Source organism: Setaria italica, chromosome V (assembly GCF_000263155.2).
Source record: "Setaria italica strain Yugu1 chromosome V, Setaria_italica_v2.0, whole genome shotgun sequence".
Classification (NCBI taxonomy): Eukaryota; Viridiplantae; Streptophyta; class Magnoliopsida; order Poales; family Poaceae; genus Setaria; species Setaria italica.
The window spans coordinates 12,854,186-12,867,292 of record NC_028454.1 but is presented as its reverse complement, the minus strand read 5'-3'; the positions used below and the strand labels follow the sequence as shown (position 1 = coordinate 12,867,292).

Sequence of the window (13,107 nt, the reverse complement as noted above, 5' to 3'; positions counted from 1 at the left end):
GTACGTCCACCTGGCGGGACTGGAAACCTACCCTTTTATCCCGGGTGCCGACACCAACCGGGATAAAAGGGCCCCCCTTTTATCCCCTGTAACCGGGATAAAAGGGTACGTCCCAGCGGGAATCGAAAACTACCCTTTTATCCCAGTTGCAGTTGTCAACCGGGATAAAAGGGGGGCCTTTTGTCCCGGTTTCAATTGGCACCCGGGATAAAAGGTCCTTTTCCAACACTTTCATCACCCGCCTATTTTTTGGAAAAAGATTTTATTTATGTTTTCACTGCATTTCAGGATGCAAAAACAAAAAACTTCACATATTTTCTACATGCAAAAATATATTTAATTAGTGAATATATTGACAATAAGTGTGATTTAGTCATTAATTCTATACCAGTTTGAGTTCCCATATCTCCTGTATGAAACCATAATACGACTCCTTGCTATTATTTCTATCTATGTCATCTATGCGGACACCACTATTCTGGTTCGTGCTTTTCTAGTCCTGGGCTCTCGTGTAAAATGTATAACCATTTATCTTATAGTCTTGGAATTTCACGATTGTGCTAGCAGGTGCCCTGGCTAACCAAGCCAACTGTGGGTGAATCTCAGAGTTACCCATAAGTTGTTGGCGTAACCAGGAGGGAAAAGTTTCCATGTGATGATGGGTAAGCGAAGCATCGGATTTTGTCGGGTTTTTGGAAACTACCATCTGTCTGTGCTGCTCGATATACGGAGACACAAAGGATGACTGTTGTAGAACAGTGTAGTGTGCCTTGTCGAACAAATCAGTATTATTGCTGAAACTTGATTTCCTTCCAAGGGTGCCCATTCCTCGGAGCCTCCCCTCGTGGCGTGAAGTTGGAACCCCAATCGAGTCCATTGAATCAATAAAATCAACACAAAACTCGATCACCTCCTCTGTTCCATATCCCTTGGCGATGCTTCTTTCTGGACGGGCACGATTAAGAACATAGTTTTTTAGAACTACCATGAACCTCTCGAAAGGCCACATATTGTGCAGGTATACAGGTTCCGAGAATACCAATCTCTTTTACTAGGTGAACCAGTAAGTGCGTCATAATATTGAAAAAAGATGGTGGAAATAACAACTCAAAACTGACAAGACAATGCACCACATCGTTATGTAGCTTGGATAGCTTGGATGGATCGATTGCCTTCTGCGAAATCGCATTGAGAAACGCGCATAGCTTTACGAGCGGCAACCGGACATTTTCTGGTAGAACACCCCTCAATGCAACCGGAAGCAACTGGGTCATCAACATGTGGCAGTCATGGGCCTTGAGATTTGTAAACTTTTTTTGTTTCATATTTATTATTCCTTTTATATTCGAGGAGTAACAGATGGGACCTACATACTATTCAAGCATTCAAGCATGCTATCCTTCTCTTCCTTGCTGAGAGTATAACTGGCAGGACGTAAGTAGTGTTGTTCATTATCTCTCTTTTCCGGATGTAGGTCATCTCGTTGCCCCATAGCTTTCAGGTCCTGTCATGCTTCCAATGTATCTTTCGAGATCCCATAAATACCCATGAAGCCTAGCACGTTCACGCAAAGATTCTTCGTCAGGTGCATCACGTCTATTGCGTTGCGAACCTCTAGGATTTCCCAATAAGGTAGCTCCCAAAATATTAACTTTTTCTTCCACATGGGTGCATGTCCGTTATCGTCGTTCGGAACAGGTTGGCTACCAAGACCCTTTCCAAAGACTACATTTAAATCCTTCATCATCTCGAAGACACGCTTTCCACTACGGTGTGCAGATTTTTTACGATGGTCTGGCACCCCTTTGAAATGTATCCCGCTCTTTCTCATCTGGTGGTGAGCAGGGAGAAATCGACGATGACCCATATAGACGACCTTCTTACAGTGCTTCAAATACATGCTGTCTGTGTCGTCTAAACAGTGGGTGTATGCCTGATATCCCTTATTTGTCTGTCCCGAAAGGTTACTCAGTGCAGGCCAATCATTGATGGTAACGAACAACAATGCTCGTAGATTAAAAATCTCTTATCTATCCTCATCCCACACACGTACACCTTCTTCCTTCCAGAGCTGTAAAAGGTCATCAACCAACGGTCTTAGGTACACGTCAATGTCGTTGCCGGGTTGTTTTGGGCCATGGATAAGAACTAGCATCATAATGAACTTCCGCTTCATGCACAGCCAAGAAGGAAGGTTGAACATACATAGGGTCACAGGCCAAGTACTATGGCCAATACTCAACTCACCGAATGGATTGAATACATCAGTACTTAAACCAAACCTTATGTTCCTTGCTTCACTTTCAAAGTCCAGGAATGCTCTATCAATTGATCTCCACTGGGCCCCATCTGCGGGGTGTCTCAGCATCTCATCTTCCTTACGTTCTTCTTTGTGCATTCGCCTTGTTTCTGAACAACCGCTTCAAGCGTGGTATTATAGGGAAATACCACATCACCTTCGTGGGAACTCTCTTCTTGGGAGACTGCTCCTCGACATCACCAGAATCATCTCGCCTGATTTTATACCGCAGCGCTTCGCAAACGGGAGAAGCATCCAATTTCTCGTATTCATCACCACGATAGAGGATACAGTCATTAGGGCATGCGTGTATCTTCTGAACATCCAATCCGAGAGGGCAAATAATCTATTTAGCTTCATATGTTGTGGACGGTAATTCATTATTCTCGAGAAGAATCTTCTTGACAATGTCCAACATCCCCTGAAATACCTTATCGGACACACCATTTTTTGCCTTCCATTGCACAAATTCTAGTGTCGTACCTAGTTTTTTATGGCCCTGCTGGCAATCTGGGTACAATAATTTTTGGTGATCATCTATCATGCGTTGCAACTTTGCTACTTCCTTCTCAGTTTCGCAATCTCTGTGTGCATCTCGTATCACCTGAGCAAGGTCATTAGTAGGGTCATTTTCTGCAAACTCATCTTCATCAGCCTCGCCCATTGTAGTATCTGCAAAAGCTTGGCCTGCAACCCAGTCCGGAATGGTGTCATCTTCCTCCTCCTTTTCGCCATCTTCCATTACAACCCCTCATTCACCGTGCTTGGTCCAAACCAAATAGTTAGGCATGAAACCGTATTTAAACAAGTGGCTGTGAATAATCTCCCAGGAATCCTTTAAATACTCCTTCTTATTATTGCATTGGAAGCATGGACAACATACGAACCCATTCTCTGGCTTGTTCGCTTTGGCCACTTCGAGAAAATAATGCAAGCCATCAATAAACATCTTGCTCTGCCTATCTGCATTATACATCCATTGCCGGTCCATCTGCATCGTATTACGCATGAAAATAGATTACACTTGATCATGGATTACGCGTGAAAATTGATTAAAGATCCAAACAATATGATACAATACAACAACATGAAGATCCAAATACACATATTTAAATTAAAGATCCAAACAACATGATACAATACAACAAGCCATCCACTGGTTATTATCTAAGAGGACTTTAAGCATCATTGGGCGGTGAAGATGAAGGTTACGCTGACCCAGCCTCATCCTTAGGTTTATTTGTGCCGCCTGAAACGGTAGTACTAAGTGGACGTGAAACACCCGGGACTGAGGGTGGAGCATAACGACCACCAAAAGGAGGTTCCTGACCCGCGGCAACAGCTTCTTCATGACGTTGCTACAAATAACGAAGCTTTGCTTTTTCCAGCGCGCTCATTTTCTTCGGCTTATGCTGAGGGCCAACTATGATTTTCCCCTTGCCGAAAGAGAAACCACAATCGCCCCCACCATCGCCACTTCCTCCAGTAGCAGAAGGCATCTATGTATAAAAATTATTACCTTAACACTGCATAAGTTGTTGAACTTGAAGATTGTGATCATCTCGCGAGCATGTCTTCAACTGGGCGGCACCGCACTTCGTCATGAAAGAGGTTCGATTGTACAGAAAAGGGGACACGGTCACGATGTCCGTATCCACTCTATCTCGTAGAATCGAACCTCCTTCTTGACATACGTTGCTGCTCGGCGGAGAATATCCTCGCAGAGATGACCACGGTATGCAAGTTCAACAAGTATGGATTTGAAAAACCATATTAAATTTGATAAGTTCAACAAGTAGCAGAAGCCATCTATGTACAAAAATTCTTTCCTTAGCACTGCAGAAGTTGTTGAACTTGAAGACCGTGATCATCTCGCGAGTATATTCTCAACTGGGCGGCACCGCACTTTGTCATGAAAGAGGTTCGATGCTACAGAAAAGGGGACACGGTCACGATGTCCGTATCCACTCTTTCTCGTAGAATCGAACCTCCTTCTTGACATACGTTGCTGCTCGGTGGAGAACATCCTCGCAGAGATGAACACAGTATGCAAGTTCAACAATTATGGATTTGAAATACCTTATTGAATTTGATAAGATAAACCGTCTAGACAAGGTAGCATCATTCTTAAACCACTGCAAGTATATATGACACATCAATCTCCCTCACATTCTAGATCAAAATACCTCTCCATTTTCTACTTCATCACATTCTATCAATTAATCTTTCCATCTCCAAAGCATAAAATCAAAGCATAACACGAGGATGAAGTAGCAAACCTTCACAACGCTTGTGTTGGCTGAGTGAAATTCCCACAAAAATGAGGGAAAAAAAACTTCGGGCAGCACCTCCCTTGCTTCGGCACCACCGGAGAGTAGGTGAAGCTCAGCTCTCTGTCTATGCATTGGACTGGCTCGGGCTGTAGGAGAAAGAAAGGCCTCTATCTTAGTATATAATGGGGACGAGTTTTTATCCCAGTTAAAAACTCCAACCGAGACAAAAAGGAACACCTTTTGTCCCGGTTGAAAGTTTAGTCCAGGTTGGAAGCTGCAACCGGGACTAAACTTTTTGTCCCGGTTGGAGGCTCCAACCGGGACAAAAGGGTGCCGCCACCGACGCCCTGGAACTAGCCATTGCAACCGGAACTAAAGGGGGGCTTTAGTCCCGGTTGCAATTACCAAATGGGACTAACTCTCCCCTCCATTTTTGCCTACCGTGGTGCACCCCCTTTTGTCCCGGGCCAACTTTAAACCGGGACAAAAGGGGGCGCATCGAAAGCCAGTTCCGGGCCAACTTTAAATCGGGACAAAAGGGGGCGCATCGAAAGCCAATTCTCTACTAGTGTTAGTTCCAGATTTGCATTTGTATTGTTGCAATCAGCGAATTGGGATAATTTTTATGTTGAAACCTTTTTGGCTTCCCTTTTAAGAGAGGAGTCCATTAAACCCCAGCTTGAGCAGAAGCCAAGAAGGAAATTGCTACAGGGATCAAACACAGGAAATAAAGAAACCGATACATGAAAAAAACCTTCGCCATACCGGCGGGCCGCGGAGCTGGCGAACAGAGCCAATGGTATCATCTCCATTAAGCACCGGTGTTAGCTCCATAGCTAAACAATGCATAACACTGATTTTCTACTGACTGTGCAAAAGATCATTGGTGCAGCTGACACCAACAAACAAGCCTGGCTTTTCCAACCTGAAACTTTCACCGCTCTGATGTATATCAGTGATCCAGGACCATGCAGTTAGCATCAGTTCGTAGAGATGAGAAACAATCTAAATTTTCAAAATAAATATCAATAATCTATTAACCTGTCAAATTCAACCAAATAATAAGTACAAAAAATATGCTTGTACTAGAACGTCACAATACCGTTGTAGTCTAGCTGGTTAGGATACTCGGCTCTCACCCGAGAGACCCGGGTTCGAGTCCCGGCAACGGAAACTTTTTGGCCGGTTCGTTGCACAAAATTACGAAAACACCCCTCCACTCACTGCATTACTCGGGGCCAATTACGTAGTTGTACAGGCATAAGAGGATTTAGGATTTCTTTTGGGGCCAATTACGTAGTTGTACAGGCATAAGAGGATTTAGGATTTCTTTTGTGTAAGAAGGTTGCTAATCTTACCCCAACAACAGTCCACCTAAATTTTCCCTAATTTTTTAGCAACGCTAAAAAAAGCCTACCACCGCGTATATTTTAACGTTAGTATTCCTCCCTCAATCTTGATTCCCGCACGCTCGCGCGTCCCTTCCGATGGACCTAATACGATGACATGGCCTATTTTAAAATATTGGGGACTATTTATTAGTGATTTGCTGTGGATTGATATGTTTTTGGGGAATTTTTTTTAAGAAGTCTTGGTATATAATTTTGGGAAGAATTTTTTGAAGTATTCTTGTAGTTGCTCTGATATAAAGCTTCCTCGTCCGCCCTAGCCACATAACCATCTCACCTCCGCCGCCGTCGCCTCCCGGATCTTCCCATGGTGAGCCGTCTCTCGGAGATGCGCTGCTCCTAGCGCCGTCCCCTTCTGTTTTTTCCCACATTGAATCGTTCGGCTCTCTCGCGCGATGTGGGTTGGTTTTGGTTTTGATTCTGAGATTGCAGGCGTCGGAGAAGAAGCAGGCGAACCCGATGCGGGAGATCAAGGTCCAGAAGCTCGTGCTCAACATCTCCGTCGGCTTGAGCGGTGATCGCCTCACCCGCGCGGCCAAGGTATTTGCCCATTCCCCTAAAATGGTTCACCCTAGTTTCTGCGCTCTGATTCATTTGCTTGTTTTGGCCTTTTGGGCTTGTGTCACATAGTGTGGTATGTCTGAATCGCATCTAGTCGTGCTCCATTTTATTTTCTTGCATCATTATTTTGTTCTGTAGGTTATCCTCCACTCAAGCTGTCAAATTTAATCTCGTATTATATTACTGTAATTGTGTTGTCCAATTGATTAGGGATAAGATTGCTTGTCACATCAGTTGTAGTTAGATGTTCTCATAGTTTCAGTTAGAGATTGGTCAATGGCGTCAATTGCTTTGATGTCTCTATGCACAGGCACTACCTATTGTTGCCTTTGGACAATCTTCACCATTTGCTCTTCTCTAACCTCCAGTTATTGTTTATCAGGTGCTCGAGCAACTGAGTGGGCAGTCACCGGTGTTCTCCAAGGGTAATTTTCTTTAACCTGGCAGACAAGTATGTGTTTAGTTTGGGTTGACGGAGCTCATACTGATGGTGTTGTGATATTGCAGCGAGGTACACTGTGAGGTCATTCGGCCTTCGCCTCCGCCCTCCTCTCCCTCCCCTTTCCGCACCTTCTCACCCACCCGCGCGCCCGCCTCCTCCTCGCCGCCTCGGAGCTCGCCCGCGTGGCGGCAGCGGGGTTCGTGCCCCTCCTCGGCTCCCTCCTCCGCCGCCATCCGTTCCCCGGCGACGCTCGCTTGCTCGAGCTTTTCACCGAGCACGCCTCCTTCCTCGCCGACGAGGAGCCCCAGCTCCTAGCCTCCGCCGTCCTCGCCTTCCTCCGCCTCCTCGCCAGGAACCGCCTCGCTCCGGTCCTGAGCAGCGGTGAGTGCAAGGATTGTGAAGAGTGCAAGAGCGCCAAGACCCTTGAAGAATGCAGGGGAAGGCTGGTGTCTTTCTGCGTCTCCATGCTGCGGGATCACTTCCAAGTGTGTGCATTGATCGGAAGGGACCTTGTGAGGTCGCTCCATGAGCTGGCGCTCGTGCCGGAGTTTCAGCCACTTTGGAGAGACCATATTCCGCACTGTGTCGGTGATGTCTGCCGGATCAGCACACCTGGTTGGTGCATGGCTATGGCCATCACGCCGGAGATGGAGACACAGCTCTTGTTCATGATGAACAATGTGAAGTGGGGGGATCAGAAGAGGTACCAGCTCTGGTTTGCGATGAAGCACCTGATGGTGCCCGGAGGGGAGGAGAGGATCCCTGACATTGTGCGGTTCATATGCTGCAGGTACCACCCAACAAATGAGGTCATTCAGTCTGGTGTTATTGTCCGTTGGGCGGTCATAGGCTGGCTGCTGACGGGTTGCAGCAAAGGCTATGTGGTGGCGAATGCGAAGCTGGCACTGTTCTATGACTGGTTGTTTTTTGAGGAGGGAATCAGGGAAGGGGTAGTGTCATGAATATCGAGCCTGCAATGCTCTTGATGGTGAACTTGGTGTCTCAGTATACGGATATTACAAACATGCTGCTTGAGTTCTTGTTTCTTCTAATTGAGAACTATGATGTGAGGAGGAAGGAAGCAATTGCTCATTGTGTGAGGAGTGCGTTTGGGGTGCTGGTAAAGAAACGGGTGATCCCATCGTTGGAGCCATTGACATGTTGTGAGAAGTTATCACCATTGCTGAGGCAGAAGCTTGTGGCGTTTTTAAGTAGCTCTAATCCTGGAGCAGCTGAAGATTCCTGTGGGAAATCAACTGATGTAGTTTCTAAGGAAACAGAGTTGAAGAAGAGTGTTTGCTCAAGCTAGACCTATGAATTAATGGTTTCCCACAGAAGGTGTGGGCCGAGACCTTCTACTACCTGGCTGAGAACAATGTGATATTCGAGGGCATCCTCCTCAAGCCCAGCATGGTCACCCCTGGTGCTGAGTGCAAGGACAGAGCCACCCCTGAGCAAGTTGCCGACTACACCCTCAAGCTCCTCCGCAGAAGGATCCCTCCTGCCGTCCCTGGCATCATGGTCTGTAACGTTTTTTCCTCTCTTGCTGCATATACATATACTTGCCAAGAAATTCAGATGGTGTTCTGACGACTGAAATTGTTTTCCTGTTGCACCCAAACAAAAATGCAGTTCCTGTCTGGTGGGCAGTCTGAGGTTGAGGCGACCCAGAACCTGAACGCCATGAACCAGAGCCCCAACCCGTGGCATGTGTCCTCCAACGCCAGGGCTCTTCAGAACACCTGCCTCAAGACATGGGGCGGCCGGCCAGAGAACGTGAAGGCGGATCAGGATGCCCGACTTTTTTTTTAAGCTCTTTTTACGAAAGATTCTTACAAATACACCCCCGGCGGAACCAATTCCAAAAGTGGACCCTTAGCTTGGTAGGTTTGAACTCAGGTCTTCAGGATAAGAAGCCTACATCCTAAACAGTTGAGCTAGAGCGTAGTTTGTTGCACACTCCTTGGAATAATTATATTTGTTTCTCGTTCGAAACGCTAGGAGGCAAAATTGCTCGGCGCCATCCATGATGGTGCCAAGCTTGGTGCCAAGATCCACAGCGCCAAGGCTTGGCGCCATCATGGATGGCGTCAAGCCCCCGCCACGTCGAATTCCACATCAGCAGCTGCGCATGGACCTTGGTGCCAGGATGGCTGGCGCCGAGATGTGTAAGCTTGGTGCCAGCATGGATGGCGCCAAGCTAAGCTCCATTTTTTAAATTGGTTCCGCCAGGGGTGTATTTGTGAGAATCTTTCGTAAAAAGGGCTAAAAAACAAAAAAGTCGGTCAGGATGCTTTGCTGCTCCGCGCCAAGGCCAACTCCCTGGCGCAGCTCGGCAAGTACACCTCTGACGGCGAGGCCGCCGAGGCCAGGGAGGGAATGTTTGTCAAGAACTACGTCTACTGAGGTGCAACACACTCATAAACTTTAGTACCTATCACATCGGATGTTCTAATATTAATTAGAAGTATTAAATATAGTCTAATTATAAAATTAATTGCACAGATAGAGTCTAATTCGCGAGACGAATCTATTAAGTCTAATTAGTCCATGATCTGACAATGTGGTGCTACAGTAATCATTTGCTAATGATGGATTAATTAGGTTTAATAGATTTGTCTCGTGAATTAGTATAGGAGTTCTGCAGTTAGTTTTATAATTAGCTCATATTTAATTCTCCTAATTAGCGTCCGAACATCCGATACGATCCTGTTAGTACCTCCTAAGACGATACGCGCTGCTAGTAGCCTAGTACCTACCTCGAGGGCACACTGTAGGCAGTGTGCCATTACAGGTTCAGATGGGACAAAGAGTACACTGCGATTTTACTACCCTCGGTATGCTGGTACTGCAGGTTCGCATTCACATGGTTACTACCTTACGTGGCCTGTGGTATGCTGGTACTATAGGTGTTGGTCTGAATAGCTCAGGCTTGACCCAAGTAAGAGCAGCGCAAATTCCCAATTTCCAGAAAACAGAAGGACCTCCAAAGGTCTTCAATGTAATTCTAATTTCTTTCAGAGGTCCCTTTGCAAGTGGCTGGATGTAAAAGTACTTTTATAATAATCCAACCCATTGTGCTTCTTAAAGAAAAAAGAAAAAAGAAAACAGACATTGTGAAGGATTTTTCTACCCCAGCTACTGGACTTATTGGGCGCTGTCGGCGACGAGGTCCGCGACGCCTTGGTCGGGTGCACAGCCGTGAGGGAAGCACGAGCACGATGATCGCCGGGATGGGCGCGCGGTTGTCGGAGAAGCTCATGTCAGCATACGCCGGCAGGGCGGCCGAGCTCTTTGAGCGGCTGTCGGGGAAGCTCATGTCGGCGTACGCCGGCAAGGCGGCGGCCGAGCTCTGGGAGCGGCTGGCAAAGTTCTGGGCGGGGTTCCTGCTGCACCTGTGGCTGTTGCTGTCCCATGCTGGGTTCCTCGGCAGAACACGCCATGGCGAGCAGCTGCTTGACCCGGTCGACCTCAACAACGTCTAATCAGTCCTGTGACAAGATTATATAGCAAGTACTACAAGAAACAACATGAGGGGAAGTACCAGGAACGAAAATGACTTCCTGCGTTGTGTACGGAGGAAGAAGGGGAGCCGGGGCGGCCTGGGCTGAATGTTTGAGATGGGCTAGTTTAGGTCGAGTAGGAGAAAGAGAAGAAAAAAGAAGGAAGGAATTGGGTTGAAGAGGTCAGGCTTGGCCCAAGTGCACTGTATCGGGAGAAGGATTTTTCTAGCGTGGCTACTGTATCCCGAAGCTTATATATAAATACTACAAATTAATAGGGCACACAAAGGATTTATAGAACAAGTTTGTGAATATCTTGGAAAGCCAATTCCGTGTATATTTTTTTAATTCGATGTGCACAAGGAAATGCACCGCATACTTCAGTGTAATAAACTTATGATTTTTCATGCTTGATTTTTATGTGTAAAAAAATCCATAAACTTTCCAAATTTTACGATAGATTTAAAAGCATCGAGTGAAAATAGAAACATATACGTAATTAATGGCCGGGCTACTATCTCAGCGCATCCAAAGGATGCTAGCGTTGGATTTCTCATGCTCAACCGCATCAGACAAGACAGTTGCTGGTACTCTTTTCACAGCTTTAGATGATGGATTTTTGGATCCAAGGCACTAGATCTTACGATGATTCGAACATTTTTTTACGGTAGTCTGTAATGTTCATTTTGGTCTATTGGAGATCGAAGCTACTTGGGCACACGCTGCACCGTCGTGGCGTCGTCGGGAGGAAGAAGAAGAAGCATTCCACTCGCATCTCGCGATTCGATCAGGCGTGGGGGCCCGGATGCCAGGGAATGGGAGCAGCGGCCTCCGCGCTTGTCGTCTACTTTTACGGCGCGCGCGCGCGTGGGGGCCCACAGTCTGACCCTCGTTGAGCCCGTGCTCCATTCCAATATCGTGTGGGCCTGAGCCGTGCGTGGGGCCCCAGTCAGATCCGGTAGCATTTTATACTTTTACAGTTGGTAGTTGGAGACGGTAGTTGGTTTTTTAGATCCGGGGGCCGGGTAGAGTCCCGCCTGTCAGTGACGCGTCAAACACGGGTGGTAAATAAGCTAAAAGTAAATATCAGTATATATTTTTGAAAACAAAGTATAGTAGTCGAACATGTAGTAGCTACTGTCTACGTGAATAGCTCATTTGGTGATGGCATTTGAAACGACTTTAGTCACCTTGATAATGTGTCAGTAATTCCTGTTAAGGGCCTGCATTCTTTAAACTAACCAAAGCTGCCCAACTTTAGAATGCCAAAATTACTGTAGTAACACTGTAGCGTTTCGTTTGTATTTGTGAATTATTATCCAAATGTTGACTAATTAGGCTCAAAAGATTCGTCTCGCAAAGTACAATAAAACTGTGCAATTAATTTTTAATTTCGTATATTTAGTACTCTATGTATGTACTGCAAGTTTGATGTGATGAGAAATCTTCTTTTTGCATAGTGTCAAAGTTAGAATTTGGAAGTAAAAAAAAAGGGCAAGAGGCGGTGAGCAGCAAGCGCTACTACCTCTGTGTGTCTTGTCAGTCGTCAGCTCACAAGTCCCAACTCGATCGATTTTTTTGAACGGCACGGCGGGACGGTAGCGCGGGCCCACGAGCTGCCTTAAAAGATAAAAGGATTCACGTTTTGACGACACGAGGCCGCGGCGATCCAATGGATGCTTCTGTTCTGCAGGTCCCCCGGCATGGTTCTCAAGTCCTCGTTCACTTCCTACAAAACTCCCAACTTTAGCACTATGTAAAAAGAAGATTCCCTATCACATCAAACTTGCGGTACATGCATGGAGTACTAAATGTAGACGAAATCAAAAACTAATTGCACAGTTTTATTGTACTTTGCGAGACGAATCTTTTGAGCCTAATTAGTCAATATTTGGACAATAATTCACAAATACAAACGAAACGCTACAGTGTTGCTACAGTAATTTGGCACCTCCCAAATTCGCAAAGTAAACAAGGGCTTGAGTTTCTTTCAGAGCAAGTTTTAATAATGCAGCTAGCAAGCGGGTTGTAAGGTTTCTCTCAGCCTTTTCCTAGCCTACTCGTATAATGGTTAGCTCTTCACCATTAATACATGGCCCACAAGTCATTCTCACAAAGTTTCTTGGTTCCTGTGCCCAAGTCGGCTGTAAGCTTATAGCCCGCTTCTTCTCTCTCACCTCTTCTCTCTCCTCCACATCAGCATTCAGCCAGCTTGCAGCCCCTTGCAGCCTCTTATTATACTTGCTCTCAGCTGTGCGGTGCTTCATCAGAGCTCGGATCGTCAGAACTTTAATGACCGCACTGTACACGCATCCGACAGGCCTTGCGTGAACACGGAACTAAATGGAGCGTTGATCGATGTGTGTGGTCACGGTCATCAGTTGGACGCGTGCATGCATGGGTCTAGATAAGCACGTGGTCGCGTGATGGCGCAAACTAAGGTCTAGTTTGGTTCACTAACTTAAATTTAAGCATCCATCACATCGAATGTTTAGATACTAATTAGGAGTATTAAACGTAGACTATTTACAAAACCGATTACATAAGTGGAGGCTAAACGGCGAGATGAATCTATTAAGCCTTCTTGTCCATGATTTGACAATGTGTTGCTACAGTAAAC

At 46.1% G+C, this 13,107-nt stretch overlaps 2 protein-coding genes and 1 non-coding gene across 3 annotated transcripts; all 3 read left to right on the top strand.

Annotated features, from left to right (window-relative positions):
* Positions 1–5,672: 5,672 nt before the first annotated feature.
* TRNAE-CUC lies at positions 5,673–5,745 on the top strand. Its single transcript has one exon. It is a non-coding gene; the product is annotated as a tRNA-Glu (tRNA).
* Positions 5,746–6,253: 508 nt separating this feature from the next.
* LOC101775310 (integrator complex subunit 3-like) lies at positions 6,254–8,309 on the top strand. Its single transcript, XM_022826514.1, is given in 5 exon segments — positions 6,254–6,291; positions 6,414–6,521; positions 6,925–6,967; positions 7,050–7,925; positions 7,928–8,309. Coding segments are annotated over 2 exon segments (843 nt in total). The 5' UTR covers positions 6,254–6,291; positions 6,414–6,521; positions 6,925–6,967; positions 7,050–7,448; the 3' UTR covers positions 8,294–8,309.
* LOC101753410 (fructose-bisphosphate aldolase, chloroplastic) lies at positions 8,283–8,979 on the top strand. The gene is made up of 2 exons (XM_012846163.3): positions 8,283–8,505; positions 8,617–8,979. Exons 1-2 carry the CDS (start codon positions 8,395–8,397, stop codon positions 8,794–8,796), a joined length of 291 nt encoding a protein of 96 aa, XP_012701617.1. The 5' UTR covers positions 8,283–8,394; the 3' UTR covers positions 8,797–8,979.
* The last annotated feature ends 4,128 nt before the right edge of the window (positions 8,980–13,107 follow it).